The sequence below is a fragment of the Salvelinus fontinalis genome, chromosome 26, assembly GCF_029448725.1.
Source record: "Salvelinus fontinalis isolate EN_2023a chromosome 26, ASM2944872v1, whole genome shotgun sequence".
NCBI lineage: Eukaryota > Metazoa > Chordata > Actinopteri > Salmoniformes > Salmonidae > Salvelinus > Salvelinus fontinalis.
The window spans coordinates 12482923-12508041 of NC_074690.1; the positions used below are offsets into that span (position 1 = coordinate 12482923).

General features: G+C 42.9%; 1 protein-coding gene across 4 annotated transcripts in view; it reads right to left on the reverse strand.

Annotated features, from left to right (window-relative positions):
• LOC129823652 (paired box protein Pax-3-like) overlaps positions 1 to 19200 on the reverse strand; it is a 42740-nt gene extending 23540 nt beyond the window's left edge. Inside the window, exons 1-7 of one of the 4 annotated variants that reach the window (XM_055882528.1) lie at positions 18543 to 19200; positions 17706 to 17941; positions 17041 to 17167; positions 16390 to 16536; positions 3282 to 3481; positions 2355 to 2520; positions 1340 to 1563 (exon numbers count right to left, since the gene is read on the reverse strand). In XM_055882528.1, coding sequence (XP_055738503.1) covers positions 1340 to 1563; positions 2355 to 2520; positions 3282 to 3481; positions 16390 to 16536; positions 17041 to 17167; positions 17706 to 17941; positions 18543 to 18627 — 1185 coding nt within the window. In that variant the 5' untranslated portion in view covers positions 18628 to 19200. Of the gene's footprint in view, positions 1 to 1339; positions 1564 to 2354; positions 2521 to 3281; positions 3482 to 16389; positions 16537 to 17040; positions 17171 to 17705; positions 17942 to 18542 lie in introns of all 4 variants that reach the window. The other 3 variants (XM_055882529.1, XM_055882525.1, XM_055882526.1) reach the window with 3 other exon arrangements.
• Between the last annotated feature and the right edge of the window lie 5919 nt (positions 19201 to 25119).

Consider the following 25119-nt stretch of genomic DNA (forward strand, 5'->3'; position numbering starts at 1 on the left):
ACACACACACACACACGCACACACGCACACACGCACACACGCACACACGCACACACGCACACACGCACACACGCACACACACACACTCAGGGTTCACTTGTCATAGAAAGAGAGGAAGATGTGCCTGAAGCGTTCGTTTTTATCACCACTAAGCAGGACACTGATGGAGGCCTGAGAACCTCTCTCTCTCAAGGGGTGAGGACCCAGCATGCATTGCGTGGGGCCTGGCCACCCTTTGTGGCAGTTAAAAGCTTGTTTTCCGCCTGTTAGGACGGTCCCGTCGCCGCATACCGAACCCGCCATGGACGCTAATGACTGTGTAATCGGCCTTAATTGTCTTTTCAGTTTTCATTTGTGTCATCTTCCTCTCTCACACTCCCTCCATCTTTAATTGTCTCATGTCTATTCATATGCTAGCGGTCCATATTCAAATAAGAAGAGACTTTTTGCTAAACTGAAAGGATTTAGTATCATGTATTGTTGACAAACATCCGGTTTTGAGTTTGTCACCTGTTTGACTACCTTGTTGAACATGATGAGATTTACTGTTGAGATGCTACTGAAAGGCTTAAGACATGCTGTTGAAATGTTGCTGATAGTTTGATAAACATCTGTAAAACATCTGAGAAAATATACCTTCTGAATGTTATCTAGAGCCAACCGCTAAACAGGATTTTTCCATTCCAATGGTATAAAACCTGTACTAAATGTCTTATTGAAACTATGGAATCCACATGTTGCAGAGCGGAACATAGGCAAGCTCTTCCATGTGCGCTGCTAGCAAAATGTAAGTCTCTTTGGAGAATAAAGTATGCTGCTAAATGTCAGTGTCTTTGGAGAATAAAGTCTGCTGCTAAATGTCAGTGTCTTTGGAGAATAAAGTCTGCTGCTAAATGTAAGTCTCTGGAGAATAAAGTATGCTGCTAAATGTCAGTGTCTTTGGAGAATAAAGTCTGCTGCTAAATGTCAGTGTCTTTGGAGAATAAAGTCTGCTGCTAAATGTCAGTGTCTTTGGAGAATAAAGTCTGCTGCTAAATGTCAGTGTCTTTGGAGAATAAAGTCTGCTGCTAAATGTCAGTGTCTTTGGAGAATAAAGTCTGCTGCTAAATGTAAGTCTCTGGAGAATAAAGTATGCTGCTAAATGTCAGTGTCTTTGGAGAATAAAGTCTGCTGCTAAATGTAAGTGTCTTTGGAGAATAAAGTCTGCAGCTAAATGTAAGTCAATTTGGAGAATAAAGTATGCTGCTAAATGTCAGTGTCTTTGGAGAATAAAGTCTGCTGCTAAATGTCATAAATGATTAATCTATTAGCTACAGTCGGGACTGAACAGTGAACTGACCTGTGGTGAAAGACCATTGCTGATGCTGGGGTTAACTGAGTTGGAGTGGCCGGACGGGGGCACGAAGCTTTCCGAGTACCCGGAGAAGCCATGGCGTCCAGAAGACAGGCAGTAGGCAGAACTACCGTCCTGGGCCCCCGCTGAGGAGCTGAGCCCACCCTGGTGCACCGAGGTGGGGGGGAGGGGCTGAGGCCTGAGGACCGTACTGGGCTGCTCTGATACTGCTGGGAGAGAACGATGGAGAGAGAGAGAAAGAAAGGAGGAATGGATTAATGCTTGGCTATTGATTTTGAGTCAAATACATCAAGTCATGGACTGTTCTCTCTGCTACCGCACGGCAAGCGGTAGCGATGCACCAAGACTGGAACCAACAGGACCCTGAACAGCTTCTACCCCCAATCCATAAGTCTGATAAATAGTTAACCAAATAGCTGCCCGGGCTATCTGCATTGACCCTTTTTGCACTAACTCTTTTCTCATCACACACGCTGCTGTTACTGTTTATTATCTATCCTGTTGCCTAGTCACTTTATCCCTACCTACAGTATATATATCTACCTCAATTACCTCGTACCCCTGCACATCGACTCAGAACTGGTACCCTGTGTATATAACCAAGTTATTGTTACTCATTGTGTATTTATTCTCTCTGCATTGTTGGGAAGGGCCCGTAAGTAAGTATTTCACTTTTAGTCTACACCTGTTATTAACGAAGCATGTGACAAATAACATTTCCACTACAAGACCATGGTACTTGCCTACGGAGCAGCAAGAGGTACTGCCCTTCCTTACCTTCAGGCTATGCTCAAACCCTACACCCCATCCCGAGCACTCTGTTCAGCCACCTCTGGTCTCTTGGCCCTCCCACCCCTACTTGAATGCACTAACTGTAAGTGCCGCTCTGGACAAGAGCTCCTGTAAATGACTAAAATGTAAATGTGATTTGTAGATGAACTTTGGTGTGCTCGAATAAAACAAGATCAGAGAGAGAAATAGAAGGTGAAGTTGTGCTCACTTTGTGATATGGAGGTGGGAGGGTAGGGGCTGTCTGACAGCTGATAGGGCTGCAAACTCGACATGGCTGAAGGTGGGAAACCGCCAGGGATCAGGTGATTAAATGCCATCAGCTGATTGGCTCCCGCCTGTTTTCTCCACCTGGCTCTCCTGTTGCTGAACCACACCTAATAAAAATCAAATAAAAGATGTGAGAATCAATTATTGTGAAAAATAGAAAATCTGTGTGTGTGTGTATGGGAATGCTAACGTGTATTCATTGTGTGTGTATTTAAACACTTCTGTATATGTGTGGGGGGGGGGGGGATTCATTGTGTTTGTATTTAAACACTTCTATGTGTGTGTGTGTGTGTGTGTGTGTGTGTGTATTTGTGTGCGTGTGCAAGTGTGAATAGGCATGCCTATGTGAGAGTATTCATTGTGTATGTGTGTGTGGGCCCGTGCGCATACAGTATGTGTATGCGTATCGTGTGTGTGTATCTGCGCTGTAGCCTCAAGCAGAACAGACATAGAGATACAGTATGAACATCTGGAGCCCAGTGAAACCACAGTGACATCACCTCCTTGTCTAACTCAGTCACGGGTTTACATAGAGACTAGTGTAAATCAAGCACATAAACCAATGAAATCCCTTTATCTATCTTAATAAAGACTTTCTAATTCAGGCTTCTATTTTAGTTTCTTTTTGTGAATATTTTTTTACAAGAGGTCAAAACAGGAAACTCTCATAACTGAAGACACAGTAGGGTCCTCTGTCTGTGTGTGTGTGTGCGTGTGCGTGTGCGTGTGCGTGTGCGTGTGTGTGTGTGTGTGTGCGTGTGTACAGCTGACTCATGACTGATGTCTCGTGACTGATGTCCGGATGGGTTGTATGGGACTGTGGACAAAGACCTCCATAATATGTGTGTGTATATTGGTCTTCACTAACCTGTACTCTGGCCTCTGTGAGTTTGGCCCTCTGAGCTAGCTCTTCTCTGGTGTATATATCTGGGTAGTGCGTTCGTTCAAAGGCTCTCTCCAGCTCCTCCAGCTGCTCGGCTGAGAAGGTGGTCCTACTGCGACGCTGTTTCCTCTTCAGTGGCAGGCCCGGCTCCGAGTCCACATCCGAACCCTCGTCTGAGTGGCTGGCTGCAAACACGCAACACATAATGGTTATTCTGATTGGCCGTTTGGAAAAACTAAATGAGGAAGGCTGTTATTTTTCTATGGAAGAAGGGAACAACAAAATGCCAGAAGACTTGGAATGTAAAGTAAACGCTTGCACCTTTATTAGCGAGACACACGGAAGCAACAGGTGTCAAAGATTTGGTATAAATCCTGCAATGTAATGTAATGACTAAGGCCCAGAGTTTTCCTGGGCAGCTCCTGTGGTCAGGGAATAACATATCTAGATCTCCCCCAACTATGACTAGGAGCTTATGGCTTTCACAGGGAGAGATCACTTTAAATATATCCTGAACACCCCTTTTTAACTCCCCACAGGCACCAGTGGATCATAAGGTGATCAAAAGAGCCCAGTGAGACCAGTAGTCTGCTTAAACATGGATTAAAGGAGTCGTATCCCTGTAGGGCAAAGTAGGATATCCCCTAGGCCTCTAGTCTCATTCATGCTGGGCGCACTGTGGAGATAGCATTCTATAGAGGAAGACAAGCAGGGAGAGAGGCGCCTATCACCAAGCATGTGCTGCCTAATCTGCCAACATAAGTGACAGGGGTGCCATTTTGGATGAAACATTTATCCCAGATTGTGGCTTTAATCTGTTTGCTCAGTTAAGGGCTGACAGAAGAATAGACAGAGACAGAGACAGAGACAGAGACAGAGACAGAGACAGAGACAGACAGAGAGACAGGGCCTTTAAGGCCTAATTCAGCAGAAGAGAGGTGAATGAAGGCTTGAGGCTGAGAGACTGAACAACTAAAGCAGCACATGGGGAGAGGCTAGCCGTCTATTAAATAATGATTAGGCTCCTCAAACTAGCGTGACAGCCACCCATTGTCTACCAGTATGTGTATGCAATGCCCTCGACACACACACACACACAAAATGTAAACACACACTCACACATGCATCTGCTGTGTCTAGGACCTCTGATTTCACGCGTTGCTTTTTCTCTATAACAATGTTTCCAACGCAGATGGCTACAGATAGAAAGGGTTAAACTCCACTCCCTTGAGCTCCTAGGCTGAGACCATCTAATCATGAAGTCAGACAGAAGATGTGACTGAGCTCTGTGAGCCACAAGTCTGTGCTCCTAAAGGCAAATAAAGTTATATTCTGGTGATAGTATTTCCCAAATCAATTCCACTGCATGTCTCTCATTGAGGCATCAGAGAGGAGGAAAGAGACAGAGAGAAGTGGAGAGAGAATGGTTAATGGAGGTAACCTCTCCTTTTCTTTCCCCTCCTCTCCTCTCCCCTCCCCTCCTTCTCTCCTTTCCCCTCCTCCTCACCTCTCCTTTCCCCTCCTCCTCTCCTCTCCTCTCCTTTCCCGTCCTCCTCCTCCTCTCCTCTCCTTTCCCGTCCTCCTCCTCTCCTCTCCTTTCCCCTCCTCCTCTCCTCTCCCCTCCTCCTCTCCTCTCCTCTCCTTTCCCCTCCTCCTCCTCTCCTCTCCTTTCCCCTCCTCCTCCTCTCCTCTCCTTTCCCCTCCTCCTCCTCTCCTCTCCTTTCCCCTCCTCCTCCTCTCCTCTCCTTTCCCCTCCTCCTCTCCCCTCCTCCTCTCCTCTCCTCTCCTTCCCCCTCCTCTTTCCTCTCCAGATTTAGGAGGTTTAATTAAAAAGAGAGCCAGGCAGGCAGGCGAGTTGGGCTCCCGTCTCTCCAGTCCCCTCAGCGCCAGCCCCTGGAGCCGAATAGGAAATGCTTGTGCTGGTTGCCAATGAAAGCCCGTCCAGGCATTACACGAGAGTTTTAGCTATGGGAATTCTGCTCCGGCTCTGGAACGCCAAAATCAAGATTCCGACGCAGGGAAGAGCTCTTTAATAGATTCGGACCAGGGGTACCGGACAGAGCATTGAGAGCAGAGAGATTCATGGGAGAGTTGTTGGACGTAAAGAGCAAATATCCATCAAGGCAGATAGTTTTCAGCCGTGATTTCGAATACTGGTCTGGCTAGGATGTTTGTGGTACATTGGCAGCAATGGTGAAGAGAGGCTTGGAACACAGCATGAAGCCTAACTGAAAAAAGTATAGTGAAGGATTTTTTTCAGCAATGAATTTTACATTTACAACTTATAAACTACAAACTAGTATTTTGGATACTACCCTCTAATCTCAAATTCTCCCCCAAAAGCCACTGGACTTTCAAATCATTCACAAAACAAGAAACGGATTAATCAAAAGATAAAAAAGAAAAAGACTAAACAAACTTCACAGTCATTACCATTTAAAGGAGAGAAGAGAGAGATATAAAAGAAGGAGAGCGAGAGTGCTAGAGCTGAAAATGAGAGACTCAACGAGAGAGTGAGAGTTCATAAAGCACCCCAGCGGCACTGTATCATGTTAGCTGCAGGGTGGGGGTGGAGCATTCCTCTCTCTCTCTCTCTCTTTTTCCTCGCTCCTTGTTTTTATTATTACTAACTGCCGCAAAAACTCTACATCACGGCCACTCCGTTAATGGCAAATGACAGTGTTACTTTTGTCATCCTCCGGACTTTTTTTTCTCTCTTTCTCTCCCTCTCTCTCTTTGGGAGTGATGTGGCCTGGGTTCCTTTGTATGGCGGAGGGGAGAGGCCTGGCAGGGCTCTATTGGGTCAATTTCCACGCTCCATCTGTAGGATCCATCAGGGCTGCCCAGGCCCGCATTCAGGGCCCTGTCACCTGCCCGGCAGGGGAGTGGGGGGCTGGGGAGCTGAGGGAGTCGAGGGGGGGTGGTGGAGCAAGGGGGGGTGGTGGGAGCACAAAGAGGGCCAGAGAGGGGCCATTGTGGGCTGTGGAGGGGCACAGCAGGGAAGCGCCCCCCTATCCCACCTTCCACCTAAACCGAGAGGGGCATGGGGATTGGAGGAGGGATGGGGGTTGGGGGGTTGAGAGAGGGGGTAACTGAGAGGGGAGCTGAATGCACCTGGAGAAGAGTGTATGTGGGCAGGGGTTCAGGGGTGCTATAGAGGGAACCAGGATGGCAGGACAGGAAGGAGATAAATTGAGGATGCTCTCTACTCCCTTGCTCTGTGCCGTTCATTCTTAAAACTGTCCTTTACATCACGTCCATTTCCATCAATTCACTTCCCTGTTTCTTGTTACTCATGCTCTCTCTACATCCCCCCCTCCCCCTCGCCACAACAGCTTTAGAGTATGAGAAGACCAACCACGTTCCGACGTCGCGGAGGATCGGGATGAGAGGGGAACGCAGGCGCAGGAACCCGGAGCAACAGTGTTCCCACACATTCCCATCAGCAAACAGGAGAAGAGGATAGTAAACACACAAAGGGAGGCCTCGACCTCCTCACTTCAACACCCAAATCAAATGTTACGCTGGAGCTAAAGCACCAGGGTGCTGAGAATACAAAATACTCAACAGTTTGGCTGTGTCTCTGACCACAATGGGAAGATAGATCATTATCCCTGAGGGGGAAATTGGTTTTGCTGTTGAATTACCCAGTAAAATAGACATTTAACCAAAGCAGGACAAGGCCAGTAGATAAAGGATACATTGCATAAGGCCAGTAGATAAAGGATACATTGCATAAGGCCAGTAGATAAAGGATACATTGCATAAGGCCAGTAGATAAAGGATACGTTGCATAAGGCCAGTAGATAAAGGATACGTTGCATAAGGCCAGTAGATAAAGGATACGTTGCATAAGGCCAGTAGATAAAGGATACGTTGCATAAGGCCAGTAGATAAAGGATACGTTGCATAAGGCCAGTAGATAAAGGATACATTGCATAAGGCTAGTAGATAAAGGATACATTGCATAAGGCCAGTAGATAAAGGATACATTGCACAAGGCCAGTAGATAAAGGATACATTGCACAAGGCCAGTAGATAAAGGATACATTGCATAAGGCCAGTAGATAAAGGATACATTGCATAAGGCCAGTAGATAAAGGATACATTGCATAAGGCCAGTAGATAAAGGATACATTGCATAAGGCCAGTAGATAAAGGATACATTGCATAAGGCCAGTAGATAAAGGATACATTGCATAAGGCCAGTAGATAAAGGATACATTGCATAAGGCCAGTAGATAAAGGATACATTGCATAAGGCCAGTAGATAAAGGATACATTGCATAAGGCCAGTAGATAAAGGATACATTGCATAAGGCCAGTAGATAAAGGATACATTGCATAAGGCCAGTAGATAAAGGATACATTGCATAAGGCCAGTAGATAAAGGATACGTTGCATAAGGCCAGTAGATAAAGGATACATTGCATAAGGCCAGTAGATAAAGGATACATTGCATAAGGCCAGTAGATAAAGGATACATTGCATAAGGCCAGTAGATAAAGGATACATTGCATAAGGCCAGTAGATAAAGGATACATTGCATAAGGCCAGTAGATAAAGGATACATTGCATAAGGCCAGTAGATAAAGGATACATTGCATAAGGCCAATAGATAAAGGATACATTGCACAAGGCCAGTAGATAAAGGATACATTGCATAAGGCCAGTAGATAAAGGATACGTTGCATAAGGCCAGTAGATAAAGGATACATTGCATAAGGCCAGTAGATAAAGGATACATTGCATAAGGCCAGTAGATAAAGGATACGTTGCATAAGGCCAGTAGATAAAGGATACGTTGCATAAGGATGGTAGAGTTCAACAGTAAGGACAGACAGAGAGATTTAAACAGGTCGTTGGTGTTAGACAGTGCTTGTCACTTAAACTATTACAGACATTGATGTGCTGTTCACACAGAAACCAGCTCTAACACTTGCACGCACAAACACACGCAAGCACACACACCGACTTACAGAGGACACACACAACAACAAAAAAGCACACACACAAACCTGAGCTAAACTAATGCTTTATCGATCCAGGGAGCAGACAGGCAGGGCACACACACACAGATGTGAACCGTCAAGCTGTCTCTGTCCATTAAGATCACCTGCAGTAGAACTGTATTTAACAATAGAGGAAAACCTCCACACAGACCAGACCTTCAATAGGGACTGGCTTTGTTGACTGTGTAGAGTGCAGTGGCCAAGACAAAACACACCCTGGCAAGCATTCAACTCTACTCTGAGATGTCAATATGAGGAGAGACATCACTCACACACATAGTGACTGATACACACACAGAGAGAGTCGGCAATACACACACACACTAAAATACAACCTGTGCACTCTCTGCTTTTGCAATCTCAGCATAAAGACGTAGAAATAGAAAGCGAGAGAGAGAGAGAGAGAGAGAGAGAGAGAGAGAGAGAGAGAGAGATAAATAGAAAAAGAGAGAAGCCTAAAGAGAGAAAGGGTTTAGAGAGAGGGCCATATGGGGTTGTTTATGACGAGAACGGTCGTAGGGGCGGGCAGCCCATCCTCTAGGGGTTCTTACTATAGAGGGTAATTGAGCTGCTGACATGTGTTCCTCTGCACCCAAAACAAAAGGCAGAAGAGACAAATAAACTAGCTATTTGCCCAGGGAAGTAGATCTGGCCCTTTCAGAGAGTAGGACTCACTGGCCTACTCACTGAATAAAACAGTACATCATCGCCATGGAGGCGTGACAGGGAAATGCTAAGGCCAGACTCAGCAGATGCACACGGGGCATAATGGTTAACTGAGAGCTTTTGACCCCAGCTGGAGTTAACAGTGTGGGGAGAAAGAGAGGAGAAAGAAGGGAGGATGGGGAGGAAGAGCGGAGTGGGGCCTGGCTCTCACTTTCTAAGGAGCCCCCAGGAGTCTGTGCCAGCTGCCTGGGAATGAGGAAGGGAGGTAGGAGGGATAGAGATATGGAGAGATGAGAGAGAGATGGCAAGAGAGAGAGAGAGATGGCAAGAGAGAGAAAGGGGAAGACAATGGTAGACAGGGAGATATGGGAGAGCTGGCTACAGAGATCACACACAAAGAGAGTCAGCGATATGACGTTAAAAAGATGTATCACTCTCTAATATAGCTGAAGTGACAAACGGCCCTGTGCAGGGCATTATGTGGAGCCAGTGTGGGCATCTTATTATTTAGTTCCAGTGGGGTGGAGTGAGGTGACAGTTTCACGGTGGCATTGCCACCCCCAGAGAAGGGACAAAGCAGCGGCACAGCATCCATGCAGGGCCACATGAACAGGCCAGTCTGCCACACGCTCCCCCCCCAGCACCGACCCACCACTGCCCAGCTGCCGAAGCCACCCGCTCCCCAGGTGCATAATGGGCCTAGTGGCCCTACTCTCACAGCTTCACACCAAGCAATCACCATCATCATTCCAATTCACTTTAGCATTACAGATCCATGCAGGATTTCCATGTAATATAGGATGTCTATGTAATATGTTCTATAGCCCAGAGGAACGGAACGGGAGTCCATTAGCTGTCATGGTGAACTAAACATTATTCTAACACTCTCTTCCTGAGGAGGAGATAGTTTTAACAGGCAGTGACCCTGAGCCGCCCTCTGACCCTGCCAAAACCACACTGACATGTACTGCCGGAGATGGGAGGAGGACAGGAGAGGGGCGGATGGGGGCTACCTACCCCTTTACAGCCCAACATCACCTCTCCACAAAACATCATAGGCAGTGAACGGCCAGAGAGTTCAACCACCGTCACATTCCTCAGTTTCTCTTCTTTTCCATAACAAATGTTATTGGCTGTGATGTGTCTTTCTTTCTGTTTCTCCCTTTACTTGTTAGTCTGTCTGTCCTGGTTTCTTTAGTTTTACGTTTTGACATTTGTGGGATTTTTCTAAGCTTCTCTCACAGAAGTGGGAGATTGATCGAGTCGAAGACAGTTGAGATGTACAAATACTGATGAAAAAACAGCTGCAGATATTTTTTTTCCGTGAGAAGACAGCTAAAAAAAAAAACACGAAATTACTCTACCGTGTCCCTTCCATTCTACGCTGAACTAAACTGCTATTCAACAACAAAAAAGCCTGGCTAAACAAAGTTAAGTGATTGACAACGCTGTCTGGCTTTACTCAATTAACTATCTCATTGTGTCCGAACCTTTTTTACCAGGAGTCTCCTCGCCCTCGGCCCCCCCGACTCCATTCTCTTCCAACTCCTTTATCCTCAACCATCACAGAGTTTTGCTTGGCTAATATTTCCAAGGAAATAGAGAGCTCTTTTTATACAGGGACTCCTCTCCTTAACCTTCTATTGGTCGCTCTTCTCTTCTCTCTTCTTCTCTCTTTCTCTTTCAGCCACTTCAAACTGTCTCTCAGGGCAGTGGGGAGAATGTGACGGAGTCTATCAGCAACGAGGGGCAGGTCCAGGGCAGGACCCCGCTCCCTCACTTCAAAGTTGCCCTGCATTCATTAATTGTCCTTTGAGTTATATCATGCCGATCACAATGCGGGTGCCAGTGGAGAAAGAAGCTTTAATGAAGCATAGAGCCATTCACTTGCAGATAAGCCAGTCTTGAGAGTGATGCTGTGACGTAGGCTAAAGTGAATGTGGTGTGTATAGCTAGGGTGAGAGGAGTAAATCTGAAAGTGAATAGGAGGGGGGATGCTTTTGAATGCAACACTAACTGATGCAATCTGTTTCCACTAGCATAGCTACATTCTCTAAAAATGCTAGCCAGCAGAATCTGGACGTCGCTAACTAACCAGCTGACAATATTTTAAATGGTTTGCAGGAAACAGGAAAAAGGCCATTGTGGACAGGGATGGTAGAGGGGAATAAGCATAAGCATCTGCCTCTGATTCCAAAGGTGGCATGTTCAAATCCAGCAATAGGAAGTTGTTTTTGATATTTTAGTTTTAAGCCTATCCCAAACCTTAACCATTCAGAGTTCATGCCTAACCTTAAGAATTTGAGTTAATGCCTAAACTTAACCTTAAACACCTCGAAATTGGACGTTTGGAACAACTTCATAATTTGAAATTTGAGAAACATGGATGATCGACTAATTCTGACGTGAGACTGTGAGAGCTTGTAGGACACCTAACACCAAATTCCCTAGGATACATCCACTATTAATCTATCACTGAGGTTAAAAACTCTTAGCCCTGGCATGAATTCTGATCCCTCTATCCAACATCAATCTCCTAGAAACAGTTGCTATATTCCAGGTATTGTGGCTTTGGATTTCTGGTTTGGCATATTGTTACAGTACAGTTACACCTGCCAAGTTCAGTTGGGTTTACATAAGTAGTTATAACCCAGGCAGGGAGACAGCCATGGATCACACAGAGTCAAAAACCCAGCTTTTCTCTACTCTAGGATTTCTCTGTTGCTCTGCCTGGAGGCAGAGATGGAAAGTAGCCTGTAGAAAACATTCCATTGGTTGCAATGAGGCTTTCGTTTGTTGTGACTGGAGACAGTCTCCCATCTCTCTCTCCATCTCTCTCCATCCCCCTGCTTAATTCAATAAAACACCTTAAAAACGCATTGACTGTTGACAAATACACAACGTTAAAGAAATACAGAAAATCAATGTCTATCTTCCCGGATGGTTTTCCCTGTTCATCTTCCCTGATGGTTTTCCCTGTTCATCTTCCCTGATGGTTTTCCCTGTTCATCTTCCCGGATGGTTTTCCCTGTTCATCTTCCCGGATGGTTTTCCCTGTTCATCTTCCCGGATGGTTTTCCCTGTTCATCTTCCCGGATGGTTTTCCCTGTTCATCTTCCCGGATGGTTTTCCCTGTTCATCTTCCCGGATGGTTTTCCCTGTTCATCTTCCCGGATGGTTTTCCCTGTTCATCTTCCCGGATGGTTTTCCCTGTTCATCTTCCCTGATGGTTTTCCCTGTTCATCTTCCCTGATGGTTTTCCCTGTTCATCTTCCCTGATGGTTTTCCCTGTTCATCTTCCCTGATGGTTTTCCCTGTTCATCTTCCCTGATGGTTTTCCCTGTTCTATCTGAGGGGGTATCGGTGTATTCCTGACCTGAGCTTGTACTATTACTGACTGACTGTGTGATATACATGGGTCTATTGACATTTCTAAATGCCCTGGGAGAATAGGCATTATGGAACATTCTAATTGGTTTATATGGTTTGCGTATATACATTCAGACAAATCATATCAGTCAATGATATGATTAAAAATCAACCACATTTATTGCAAAGTACGCATATTACGGTGTATTCATGCTTTGTTGAAAAATGTCTCACTTTCTCCGTAATCGATATCTTTCTCTCTCTCTCCGTATCCCTCTCTCTCTTCTCTCTGTCTCTTATTCTCAATCTCTACTCTCTCTTAGTCCATGCCAAAGTAGTGGGGAGCCATTTTCCCCACTTTATTTACACAAACAAAGTCCTACTCAGTTTCTTTGACAAAAGCAGCTAAATCTTTCATGTTTTGTCAGCACTTGATTCCTCCTGTCCCCTGGCTATTTGCCTGCCCCAAGACAATGGAGCCAGGAGAATGGGAGCAGATTGTTGGAATGTGCCTCAATGAAACCAATTATTACATGTTGACTGCGTTCACCATGGCAGATTTGAAAGAACTGGGCTTATTCAATTTGGCACCGCAGGACTCCATTTTAAGAGAAGTTATCCCTTTGACTGTTTGTATTTTCTTTTTTTCTCCTCTCCCTCCTTCTCCCTCTCTCTCTCCCATCGTTTTAAATGGAATCTGCAAGAGAAGGCCACTCCTCTATCATGAAATTGGTTACTTTTAATTAGCTAAATGGGGCTAAAGGAGTGTCATTGGTGATATAGTCATACAGAGGAACGGTGTCATTAATTAGGAGCCACTTACTGTGCTGGTATTTATTGATTAATAAATGTAACCATCTATTCCGTTCTGGAGGCATTTTACATGCCAGTATCATTTATGGAACTTGCTAATGCAAGATTTAGGTGGATACGTTTCTAGATATTTTTTTCATCAACATTAATTTGTTGTTAAAGATACTATGTATTTACTATTTCCTGTACTAATGCCTCTCACTGCTACTTCTAATAGAAGGTACAACCGTTTTTATCATGATAATAACACAACCATTTTAAGGACTCGCAGTTATATATAGTAAATCAATTGTATATAGTTATATTTTATTTCCGCTAAACGTCATTATTACAGTTAAACAGGAATTGGAATCATTCAACATCAGATTAATTTCCTGATTAAAAGCGCAACATTTCCAATTTGCTTGGGAGCATCCTTTTCCCAGAATGCTCTAGGTTCCCTGTAATACCGTGCAGATATAGAAGCTACGTAGTCCCAGTATAGCTACTTTTATCCCTGCCACAGAACTCTGCAGTGGCCTTTTACCAGTCAAATAAATCTAAACGGAGCAGCTTTGATCTCGGCACTTAAGGGAAGCCAACAATGGAGGCCGAAGAGAAAGGGGCAGAGAGCAACAGTCCTTTCTCTCCCACAACTATCGCCTCTACAAACACCTACTTAATAATATTTGGCCAGAAGACACCGTCCTCATACCCAAAACAGCCTTTTCATATTCTAATTAAGAGCTTCAAAGGACAAAGAAAACAACAAGACCAACTACTTCCACAGACACACAGAAGAGGGGAAAGGGTTTTGGCATTATCAACACCTGAGTTTGCACTGAGTTTAGAAGTTGATGTAGTCATTATGGATAAGATCATGTTGATAATGCGGATGATAATGTAACATGGGGTCCAGGTACTGAAAGCAAACACCTAGAATAATCCTTCCATAACACTAAACTATTTCTGTTGAAATAGATAACACATCAAAACAATTACTTTTAGTTCATTCAGATGTTTGGCATGTTTGGAAATAAATGGGCTGTTAATCATATTGTGCCCGTAATAACAATTGAACATCACTTGTTGCAACGTTTTATTGTGCCTTGCTGTTCCTGACTTTTTACAACGTCTACATCCGGTTCATAGGCCTATCTCATAATATCTGCAAGGCTGTCTAATCTATTTTAACAAGGCATCAACACGAATAGATTACAGAGAAAATTGGGGAGAATAATATCAGATATCGAAACACAATCATAAAGGAGCACCATAAATGCAACAAAATACAAGCCTACAAATTCGTTCCAACCCTGCAGGAAAGACCTTAACCAAACTGGAAGAGTCACTTTTAAAGGTTAATAAAGTCAATTGACTATCCTGATCTGTATTCGCGATGCCTCGCCTGGAAAGAGGGAGGAAAGCGGTGTTATTGCATGAATGCGCGCGCCCCGGGCGAAGAGGAAGGGGGCGGGCTTTGTCCGGAGATGAAAGTGGAGAAAAATAAAAGGTTTGAGTTTAATCTACTAGAAAAGGTTTTCACTGCGATGACTGATGCAGTAAGGACTAGTAAGACCATGCGTAAAAGAGCGATGTGGGCTCAATCATTTGAGGATGCTTGGAGGGGAAGTACAGATGTTTTAAAAAATATATATATATGTTTGATAGTTATTTATCTAATGTGGCCTAGATGTATTTGCTATAAGTGGAACGAAATAGATATATTTAAAAAATATATAGAGATATATTTATATATCTATATATAAACAAAGCAGGCAATGGGCACTGGGCACTTCAGACATTGTATGAACTACTACATAGGCAACAATAATATGCTCACATTTCTAGAATTGTATAACTATGTAAAAAAAAAAGTGAATAAGCATGTCAAGTCCATTTAGCCTACTATAAGCATAATGGGAAAGGCCTATGATATCCTAGAGCCTACATTCCCGAAAACACAACAGGTCACCAATCAACAGGTGTTCGGGAAAATCCAGGTCACGGGGAGAAAGTAGATGCTGTCTCTTTTTCTCGGACTCGGAATGGTACACGCCATCTCCTGACGTTGAGAAACACTCCAAAGTAACATTTTGTAGGTGAATACGGCATTTTTTTCTCTGGGTGCGCTGTCTATAAAACAGGCCGGATTTGCTATCGGTGTTATCTGAATTATTCATCGCTTATTGCGGGTCCATAATGTCTTCTCCCAGCCCTTTGTCAGCGCATTTTTCTCCCTTTCTCTCCACATTTTGAAAAGGTTTGGCGTCTTTTTGTACACCACTGAGCCGCTTGCTATAGCAGGCCTTTGTGCGCGAGATGCCGAAGTGTGAGTCTCAATGGACTCTCGCGCCTTTGTCTCCCAAGTTCATCCTCAAGTGCCGGATTGTGTGCAGAGGAACCGTCTCTTTTTATGGGGGACGGAACCGTTGGGCAAATGTTTGATCAACTTCATATGGAAACGTTTGGCTTTTGTAAAAGTTTCGTTTAGAAATAATAGCCTATAGGCATACAATTCAGAACTCCAAATTCATAAACAATAGACTATGTTGCAAAAATGTACATAATAGTTATATGTCAAGTGCCATTGGTTTTTGAATGTTCGTTTTTTATGTTCAAGTAAAAAAATATAATATGCACAGGACTCATTCCGCTTTATAAACCAACCGTAGCCGAAGAAAACAAAGTAAAATACAATTCTGGTCAACAGATTTACTAAACAATTTCTGGACGTATATAATTTATTCCAACTTTATTCAATCCATTATTGGGAAATTGCGTAATTAAATTGAATAACTGGAAATGAAATATAATTCCTATTTCCATAAATCAAATTTTAGGACTATTCCAATTCATGATTATACTTTCTTTAGGCTACGCCAACTGAGTCTCGTCTGTCCTCTGAATTGAAATGGTACAGATATCTTGTAAATCAGTATCGTTAAGAGACAAATACTAATTTTCCCCATTCTCAATTCCCCTAAATGTTCCGCCAACAGACTCAAGAGGCCAACAAATAAACAAACCTTTAAGAAACTTCTAAAGAATAACTCTACACATATTTTATCACAACCAAATATAGAAAACTAAGAGGAAAAAAAGTATACGATGGTAGTAATTCTGAAATAAAACATAAGTAGGCCTATCTAAATCAGAATTGCACACTTGTCCAATAGAACTCAACATCGTCGCCTAGGCCACATCAACATCGCCAGTGCTCTGCACTGCTTTTAATTAAAACCATTACTTACATCTATCCCCGAGGATGCCATCGATGCTGTGTTTCGCCCTTCTTTCGTTCTCTTCCAATTCCCTCTTCTCGATTTCATCATCGTCCTCCTCGTCTTCTCCTGCACCTCCCCCGAATTTACAACGCATGGTGCGGCTGATTGAACTCACTTTCGAAACAAAATGTAAAATGATAGACCTACGTTATTTTTTAAATGTATGCAGGAATACGGGATAATGAGCAAACTTGTGTCAAACCAGGTATTAGACATACTAACATTTCATTCATATTGCCACTATAGCACCGGTTGATTTGTTCACACATGGCATTCATATGATGTTTTCTTGGGCAATGCATGGCATACTTTTAAACTTTCAGATAAGTTTACATGTACATGCAAATACTGTTTTCGTTATTTAGCAAACTGCGGTTATGATTTCTTAGGCCTAGGGTAGTATATCCTCTCTTGACAAAATATTTGCAACATTGCCTTTTTTACTACGCAAAGGCTAAAAGTTTAGACGATTTCAGTCAAGTAGACCTATATCCTACCGTCCATATTTGTTTATTATGAATGGCATTATTTGAAAAGTGTAGATATATTGTAAAATATGTATTTTAGTGATGTTGTACGTATTACAAATTGGTAAATAAAATAAAAAAATGTAACTACCTGAGGGGACGTTGTTTCTGTCGCAGATGCCGTCTTTGAGTAATGTATCCCTGATTTCCCAGCTGAACATTCCCGGGTTGACTCTCTTGTATTCCTCGATCTTCTTGTCCACGTCTGGGGTGGTTGTCTGCTTCATGCCAAGAATGCATACACATTTCTTTCAATATATTGTTGTTGCAAAATACGGTTTCCTTTCTGAATAAATTAGACATTGCACAATACAAAATAAGTAGCCTAAGGGATAGGCCTGTGCTTGCTTCTGTTGAGTTTGATTGTTTACTTGACATAGTTTATAAAACCTAGGTTTTGACTCTACATCCACTTGGTGGGTTAATAGAGTGTGTAAAAGTGCGCGTAAAACACAGCCCAAATGTCCTTATCAATAAAAAAAGTAGGCTATTTCAAATTGGGAATGTATTAGTAGCGTATGACAATTCCACAAATTATACAAACTGTAGGCCTACATTATTACGTGTCCTTTTAGATAGCACGTGACTTTTATGGCCTGTCATCTCCCATTAACTCTCTCTTGCCGTTAGTGATGATGACAGTGTTAGAGCATATGGGCTTGGTTTAAAGTTGAAACAATAAAACTAAAATATTCTGCTATTAATTATCGTTGCCTATTTCAGGCAAGTCTTGCAATCCGGTTCTAGGGCCCTCACCTTCGGTTTGCTGCCTCCGATGGCCCCGGGCCTGATGGAGCCGGTCTCCTGATACCGGCAAAGGATTTTGGACACGCAGCCGTGGGAGACTCGGAGCTGGCGGGAGATGACACAGGGTCGGATGCCGTGGTGGGCCATCTCCACGATCTTGTGGCGGATGTGGTTGGGCAAGGGTCTACCGTTAATAAAGACTCCACCGAGTTGGTTCACCCGGCCCTGGCCTAACGGGGTAGAGACTGGAAGGAGAGAACGCATGTCATTCACTAATAACAATTACTTCAACAAAAATAACAGAAAAAAAAGCCCAAACAATCAGGCCTATATTTATTAATTCAACCTTTATTAAGCCTGATTAAAAAGAGGCTGTGTTTTTCAAGAGAAACCTGTTGCAAGAAAATATGTTGTTATCTAGCTAGATATAGGCAAAGGGTTGATTGGTATTGTTTTTACACTAGACCTAATTAATAGTGCACAATGTAGCCTAAATCGATAAATATCAAATTCATAACATGAGCATTGTCGTTGTTTTGATAACAGCTGCTGTGTCAATTCAACGGAATCAGGGGTTGCTACATGGCCTAATAGTGCATAGGCTACTTTCCAATAGCCTAAAATGTTTGTCACTGTCAAAATGCTAGTTCATGTGTAGCCTAATTGTCTGTTGAAAGGCAAACAAAATGATTTAGAGACGAACAACAATGTTGCATCTGTTCGAAGTTGACAACATATCAACACTTGCTATCTGATTGAATCAATGACAAACAAACTAAATCTTCCAACACGGAAGAAACATGAACTTGGTTCCATTTGGACCCATATTTATTTGCAACTGCCTACCTTCCAGAGAGTAGCCTCCCCGCGGGTAGTTCTGGTGGTGTGTCGGGCGCATCATTCTCGGTATGCCCCCGGCTAGAGCTGTCATGTCTCCTAAACCTCCGCCAACAAAGCTTTGCGCTGGACCAAAATCAACACCAAAACGGGAACTTCAGAACAATTCTGGGATCCCCCAAAAAGTTATAGACTACACTTTGGCTTTGATGGAGCAACAGGACAGCCTCCACGTCCTAGGGAATAGCAAGTTGCTTCGTCAAAATAACAACAACATGCAACTAAAAACACAAGTTAAATCCTTGGAAAAATATGCATTTGTCGATATCCAATATGGAGAGTGAAAATAGTGAACGTTTGACAAAGCGATGTTTGCCTCTGTTGAAATTGGAAGACGCTTAGTTGGAGATCTTGTTGACACTTGATGTGAATTGAAAAGATGAGTGGAAGTGAAACATTTTATAAGATGTTTCTCTCCTTTCTACCCCAGTCTTTCCAGGCCTCTGATTGGCTTAGAGAGGCGAAAGTCCTGGTGGCCGAAGGGACTTTTTGATTGGCCGATAGCGGAAAATGTATTCTGTAGTGGCCTCACTGAGTCAAGGCGATGTGTTTTGAGTCTTGCGGTGCCCTCGAGCTTTTTGTTTCACAGGATCTGATCCAGGATCAGCCCTCCATCCATAACATTATATCTGGTCCAACCATATCGATGGATGAAGATGCGTCTTTCACTGGAGGCAACGCTACCCCCTGCGTCTGTAAGTAAACAGTCACTCACTTATCCATTTATTATGATGTGACTAAAATCACATACACAAACACACTGCTACACAAACACACTGCTATGCACAGTGATACTACAAACACAGGAATTTATTGTACTATTTAGACAGTACTGCACTAATTAGAATAAAAGGAGCGCCGCTCAGTCGACCCAGCAGGGTGTGACGCCGGGAGTGCAGTAAAAGTTGTCTGTAGCGAAATAAGTACAATTGTGTGAAGACATTATTTATAACTTCATGAGTGTCAACTGCCCCCCCCCCTCCCCCCTCCTCTTTCTCTCGCTCTCTCAATTCAATTGGCTTTTTTGGTATGCATGGACACATGTTTACATTGCCAAAGCAAGTGAAAGAGATAATAAACAAAAGTGAAATAAACTATCAGAAACGAACAGTAAACATTACTAATAAATAAACATAAATATCGGGTTTGTTCACTGGTTGCCCTGTCCTTATCTCTCGCTCTCGCGCGCGCTCTGCCTCTCTCTCTCATCACAGACACGCGCGCGCATACGCACACGCACGCACGCACACACACAGTCGTTCCCTGTTCAGAAGCGCAGTCTTTGTGGAGGCTAATTGAACACGTCCCGTCAGTCAAAAAGCTTCTTCCATTCACCACTCCAATCAATCAAAAGTATCGAGATCATTCCAAACGATGCCTTTGAGTTCTAAGCAAACAACGGGTTATTTGCCTCAAAATTCCACATAGCCTAATATTACAGCCTTACCACCGATTGTTTGGTCACATTTCCAATCAGTAAACTGAACGAAAATACAGTTTTGTATGAGGATATGTATATGAGAGATGTAGGGTGGCTCGGGGTTAAACGTCCCCCTCCTGTAATTCTCACAGAAACCACTTTACCTGGATGCCACTTGTCTTGCTCAACTAAACATTTCATCTGTCTCATCTCAACTTTTTTAAATCACTCCAAAAAAACAATTTTGAGGTTAATTTATCTGTTTTGTCGTTTAAAAAAAGTTATATACATAATCTAATGAAGTTATAATTGTGTATATACAGCATATATACACTACATGTCCAAAGTATGTGGACATCCCTTAAAATGTGTGGATTCAGCTATTTCAGCCACACCGGTTGCTGACAAGTGTATAAAATTGAGCACACAGCCAAGCAATTCCCATAGACAAACATTGGAAGTAAAATGGCCTTACTGAAGAGCTCAGTGACTTTCAACGTGGTACCGTCATAGGATACCACCTTTCCAACAAGTCAGTAAGTCAAATCTCTGCTCTGTTAGTGCTGCCCCGGTAATCTGTAAGTGCTGTTATTGGGAAGTGGAAACGTCTAGGAGTAAGAATGGCTCAGCCGTGTCTGTCCTCTGTTGCAACACTCATTAGAGTTCAAAACTACCTCTGGAAGCAACGGCAACACAATAACTGTTCGTTGGGAGCTTCATGAAATGGGTTTCCATGGCCGAGCAGCCACATTTAAGCCTAAAATCACCATGTGCAATGCCAAGCGTCAGCTGGAGTGGTGGAAAGCTTGCCGCCATCGGACTCTGGAGCAGTTCTGTCGAATCACACTTCAACCATCTGGCAGTCCTACGGACAAATCTGGCTTTGGCAGATGCCAGGAGAACCCTACCTGCCCGAATGCATAGCGCTGACTGTAAAGTTTGGTGGAGGAGGAATAATGTAAGGGGGCTGTTTTTCATGGTTCGGGCCCATTGGTTCCAATGAAGGGAAATCTTATTGCTACAGCATACAAGGACATTCTAGACAATTCTGTGCTTACATCTTTGTGACAACAGTTTGGGGAAGGCCCTTTCCTGTTTCAGCATGACAATGCCCCCGTGTCCAAAGCGAGGTCCATACAGAAATGGTTTGTCGTGATCGAGACCTTCGGTAGGCCAGTTGTGCACAAGTTCTCATTTACAACTACGACCTGGCCAAGATAAAGCCAAGCAGTGCGACAAAAACAACAACACAGAGTTACACATAAACAAACGTACTGTCAACAACACAAAAGATAAGAAAAATAGAAAAATCTATTTACAGGTAATCAATGTAAATCAATGGTACCTAATATTAGCATATTCCAAATCATGTCCAAATCATCTGTAAGTAACTTCTTTGAGTTACACAATCCATTTTGAGAAACTTCAGGATGATTTGGACAAGGATGGGTGAATATAAAAAGAGGGACAGTGGATCAAAACCTCATCATAGCGGGTATATTAATAGTGAGATAGTACAATGCCATTTTGTTCGGATATTTGATTTATTTAATAAAAATACGATATCTTAGCTTTTAAGAGTCAATTACAAAAAAACATCTTTGCCGTAGAGAGGGGGGGGGGGGGGGGGGGTTGACCTGATAGCGGGGCAAAACGTCCCCTTTCTAAAGATTCTACTTTTATTGAATAACAACAACAACAAACATTTTTACCCACTTATTTCCGTTCAAAATGTGTTTGCCTAAGGATAGCCAGTATGCACATATCTAAATATTTTTCTGTCAGAAATGTGACATTTCTCAAGGGGGCATTTTCACCTACAGGCTACTTGTGGCAGTCGTGGCTGTTTGGGGCCTGGAATATCGTCAATTTGATCAACAATTCATAATCCCACATTAGCTTTTTTGTAAAAAAAAAAAATTGTTGCATTAAAGGGATTTAGGCATATCAGCAGCTATTACACTATTGTGCTCTATAAAAGCCGATAACAACGTGGTCAACTCCAACAGATTGAGCCCTTCAACATTACTGTGGTTGATATTCACCACAGCTGAATTTTGTTGACAAAAATACTTCTGTGTATAAACAGAAAAGTGTATTCGAGAGTGGATATTGGATGGCATAATTGCCATCTCCGTATCTCTGAATGCGCGCCCGGGTGCACTGCCAGCCCAGCCTCACATTCAATTCGCGCATATATGTACAAAATTTATTTCAGCAGATTTCGTGCGTTTTTGTGCATTTTTGGGGTGGTTCAATTCGTTTGAAAATACACGAATTTCTGTGCTTAATTCGTGCGAAAATACACGAATTTCTGTGCTACTTCATTCGTGCGAAAAGACACGAATTTAACCAGTAGGCGACACTCAAGCCGTTGCAACAACCATAGACGCGATCGCCTGTATTTACGTTATGAATATATAGATATTTTGTCTTTTTTTAACCATTTAACCATAAGAGGTTATATATATATTGTCTTTATTTAATCCCTATTAAAACATTGTGGTTTTATGCCTATATGTACTGTTTTCGATTTTACTGAACAGACTTTTCAGGATAGAATGAATGTAAGCAATGCATGATGGTTAATGGTGTTTTATTCGGTTGTAGTTCCATGTATTTCTTAAAAAATAAACGTGTAAACCATTTTTATTGAACAGAATGTAACTGAAAATACAATGGCAGCCTTGCCATTGTCCATCAATAACAAAACATTTTTTTTTCATATAACATTTGGGGAAACGTATGCAGTCATTGTAGTCTTACATTTTGTTGGCCAACCAAAATTACCAAAACGTTAACCCGTAATAAGGCTAGGGTGGCTGAGTGTAAATACATGGCTCTGAGTGTAAGCACCTTTTCACTAGAAACGTTCTTGTGTTAAAATTACCGTCAGTGCGAAATAGCTAGAAAGCTTTCGTATTTCCACTTGGCTGCACCTACGGTTACGATAACGATAAATCAAGTGCAATACCTGCGTCGACCTGTGTCGAGCAGCTAAACACCGGAAAGCTTCTAGCCTACCGGAAAGTTACAAGAAGAACAAGAATAGTTAACTCATCCGGTCATGTGACACTCTGGATGCCCCCTAAAAGCAATTTCAACCGTTTTGAAAAATGACGCCTGGTAACCCCAAAAAAATACCAGGTGCATGAAAAGTTTGGACTTAGAATATTTTTTGAAAACCTCCATAAATCACTCAGGCCATTGACTCGAGAAGAAAAAACATAAAATATTTTCCAGAAGAAAAAACAGAATATTTTTTGAAAACCTCCATAAATCACTCAGGCCAGCACCCATTGATTTGGGGCGGTAGTATAGCGCTCCCAGAGCGGGTATGGAAGTCTGGATCCCCCCTAAAAGCATTTAAGGCTCTGTGTGTCTTTAAGCACCATACTTTTTCACTCCATCCTTGCTGTGTGTGTGTGTGTGTGTGTGTGTGTGTGTGTGTGTGTGTGTGTGTGTGTGTGTGTGTGTGTGTGTGTGTGTGTGTGTGTGTGTGTGTGAGAGCTTTTCTTTGACATCTGTTTAGCGAAATTACTGATTTACAGTTCATGAGGGTTGACCGATTCACACATTTAAAGTTTTGGAAAGATCTGACTTTTTTAAACCTTCGAAACAGCACCTATGACCCCATTTTAAGGCACTTCTGGTTGGCACAGGAAGCTATAAGTAAACACCTATCCTGATCGGGGTATGCTTTTAGAGAATCCTGAGTTTTAAGTCTATACGTTAAGAACTGACTGATTTACACAGGGTTGAATGCACTATATATCACAAACTGCTGGTTGGGTATGGCAAAACACTTTTAGGGTGATTTTATCACTTCCGGTTGCTCCAGGAAGCTTAGAATCGACACAGGTAGACCTCATAGTGGCCTGATGGATTGTCATTGAAGACAGGTTCATAAGACATTCATAACCCACATAGGCTTCAGGTTGAATTTAGGGGTGCAGGCAATGTGTTCCTATAGGGAGACATGTCATTGTAAACTGTTTGATGTAAACACCTTCTTTTAACTGTTAAGGGTTAATGCCACACGGTCAATGTTAGGCTTGCACAGAGACCTTAGGAACGTTCCTGAGGTCAAATTGTGCTTCTAAACCTTAACAGTTCTCTCTCTGTCTCCCAAAAGCAAAAGACTTGAAATGTAGGTCAAGGGTCATCTTCATTTCACTGTCGCTGCGCTCAGACCGAGCAAGCTACGGTCAAGCGGGGCATCTCGTTGATCTCGGCACGGCTATGGTGATGTCATTTTTAGTGGTGATTTCAGAATGCTATTTTGGTGTTTTTTCACTGTTGAAACATATTGCAAATGCACAAAAGTCAACTAGCAAGTCAGTGTCCATCAGCCAATTAGATATTTTCAGACACCAAACTGATACCATCTGACTTCAAACTCACTTTTTCCAACTCGTTTAGAAGCCAACTATCACATATTTCAGAGCAGGCCCAAAATTCACAGCGCCTTCCATTTAAACCATAATAAAACAAATAATACGTAGTTATGTTCTAGCTGCGGGTCCAGTTTTCACATTATGTTTAGCCCTATGTGAAGCGACCTCAAATCCCAAGTTTCGGCTCGATAGGTCATTCGGTGCCTGAGCAAAACCTTAATTGGTGCTGAAATTCCACTTTTTTCCATGCCTTGCTACGGGGTCCTTGAATGAGCTATCGGACAGAAATGTCGGGGTCCGTCTCTATGGGCCGAGCCGGTTTCAATGCACCTAGTCTTGCAACTCTGGGACTTTTCTAAATGTCACAATTTTGTAATGCTCAAAACGAATTGAAGTCAATGCAAATGCACAGAGGCTTTTTATCGGTCCGAGAACCTTCTAGAGCCACATAACTCACGGTGCTTAATCGACCTGAGCTCTAGAACAGGTTTGTAAAGTTTCAGAACTCTAGGTCTAACGGTTCTTTAAAAGTTCAAACAAAAGTAACTATTGCAGGCACTGTCTGCCTCTAAGCCCCTCAGTGTGTCACTCCATCCTTTCTGTGTGGGTGTGTACATTTTTCCTTGAAATCTGATGGGATGAATGACTGATTTACAGTTCATGAGGGTTGCCTATTCACATATATTAAGTTTTGGAAAGATTTGACTTT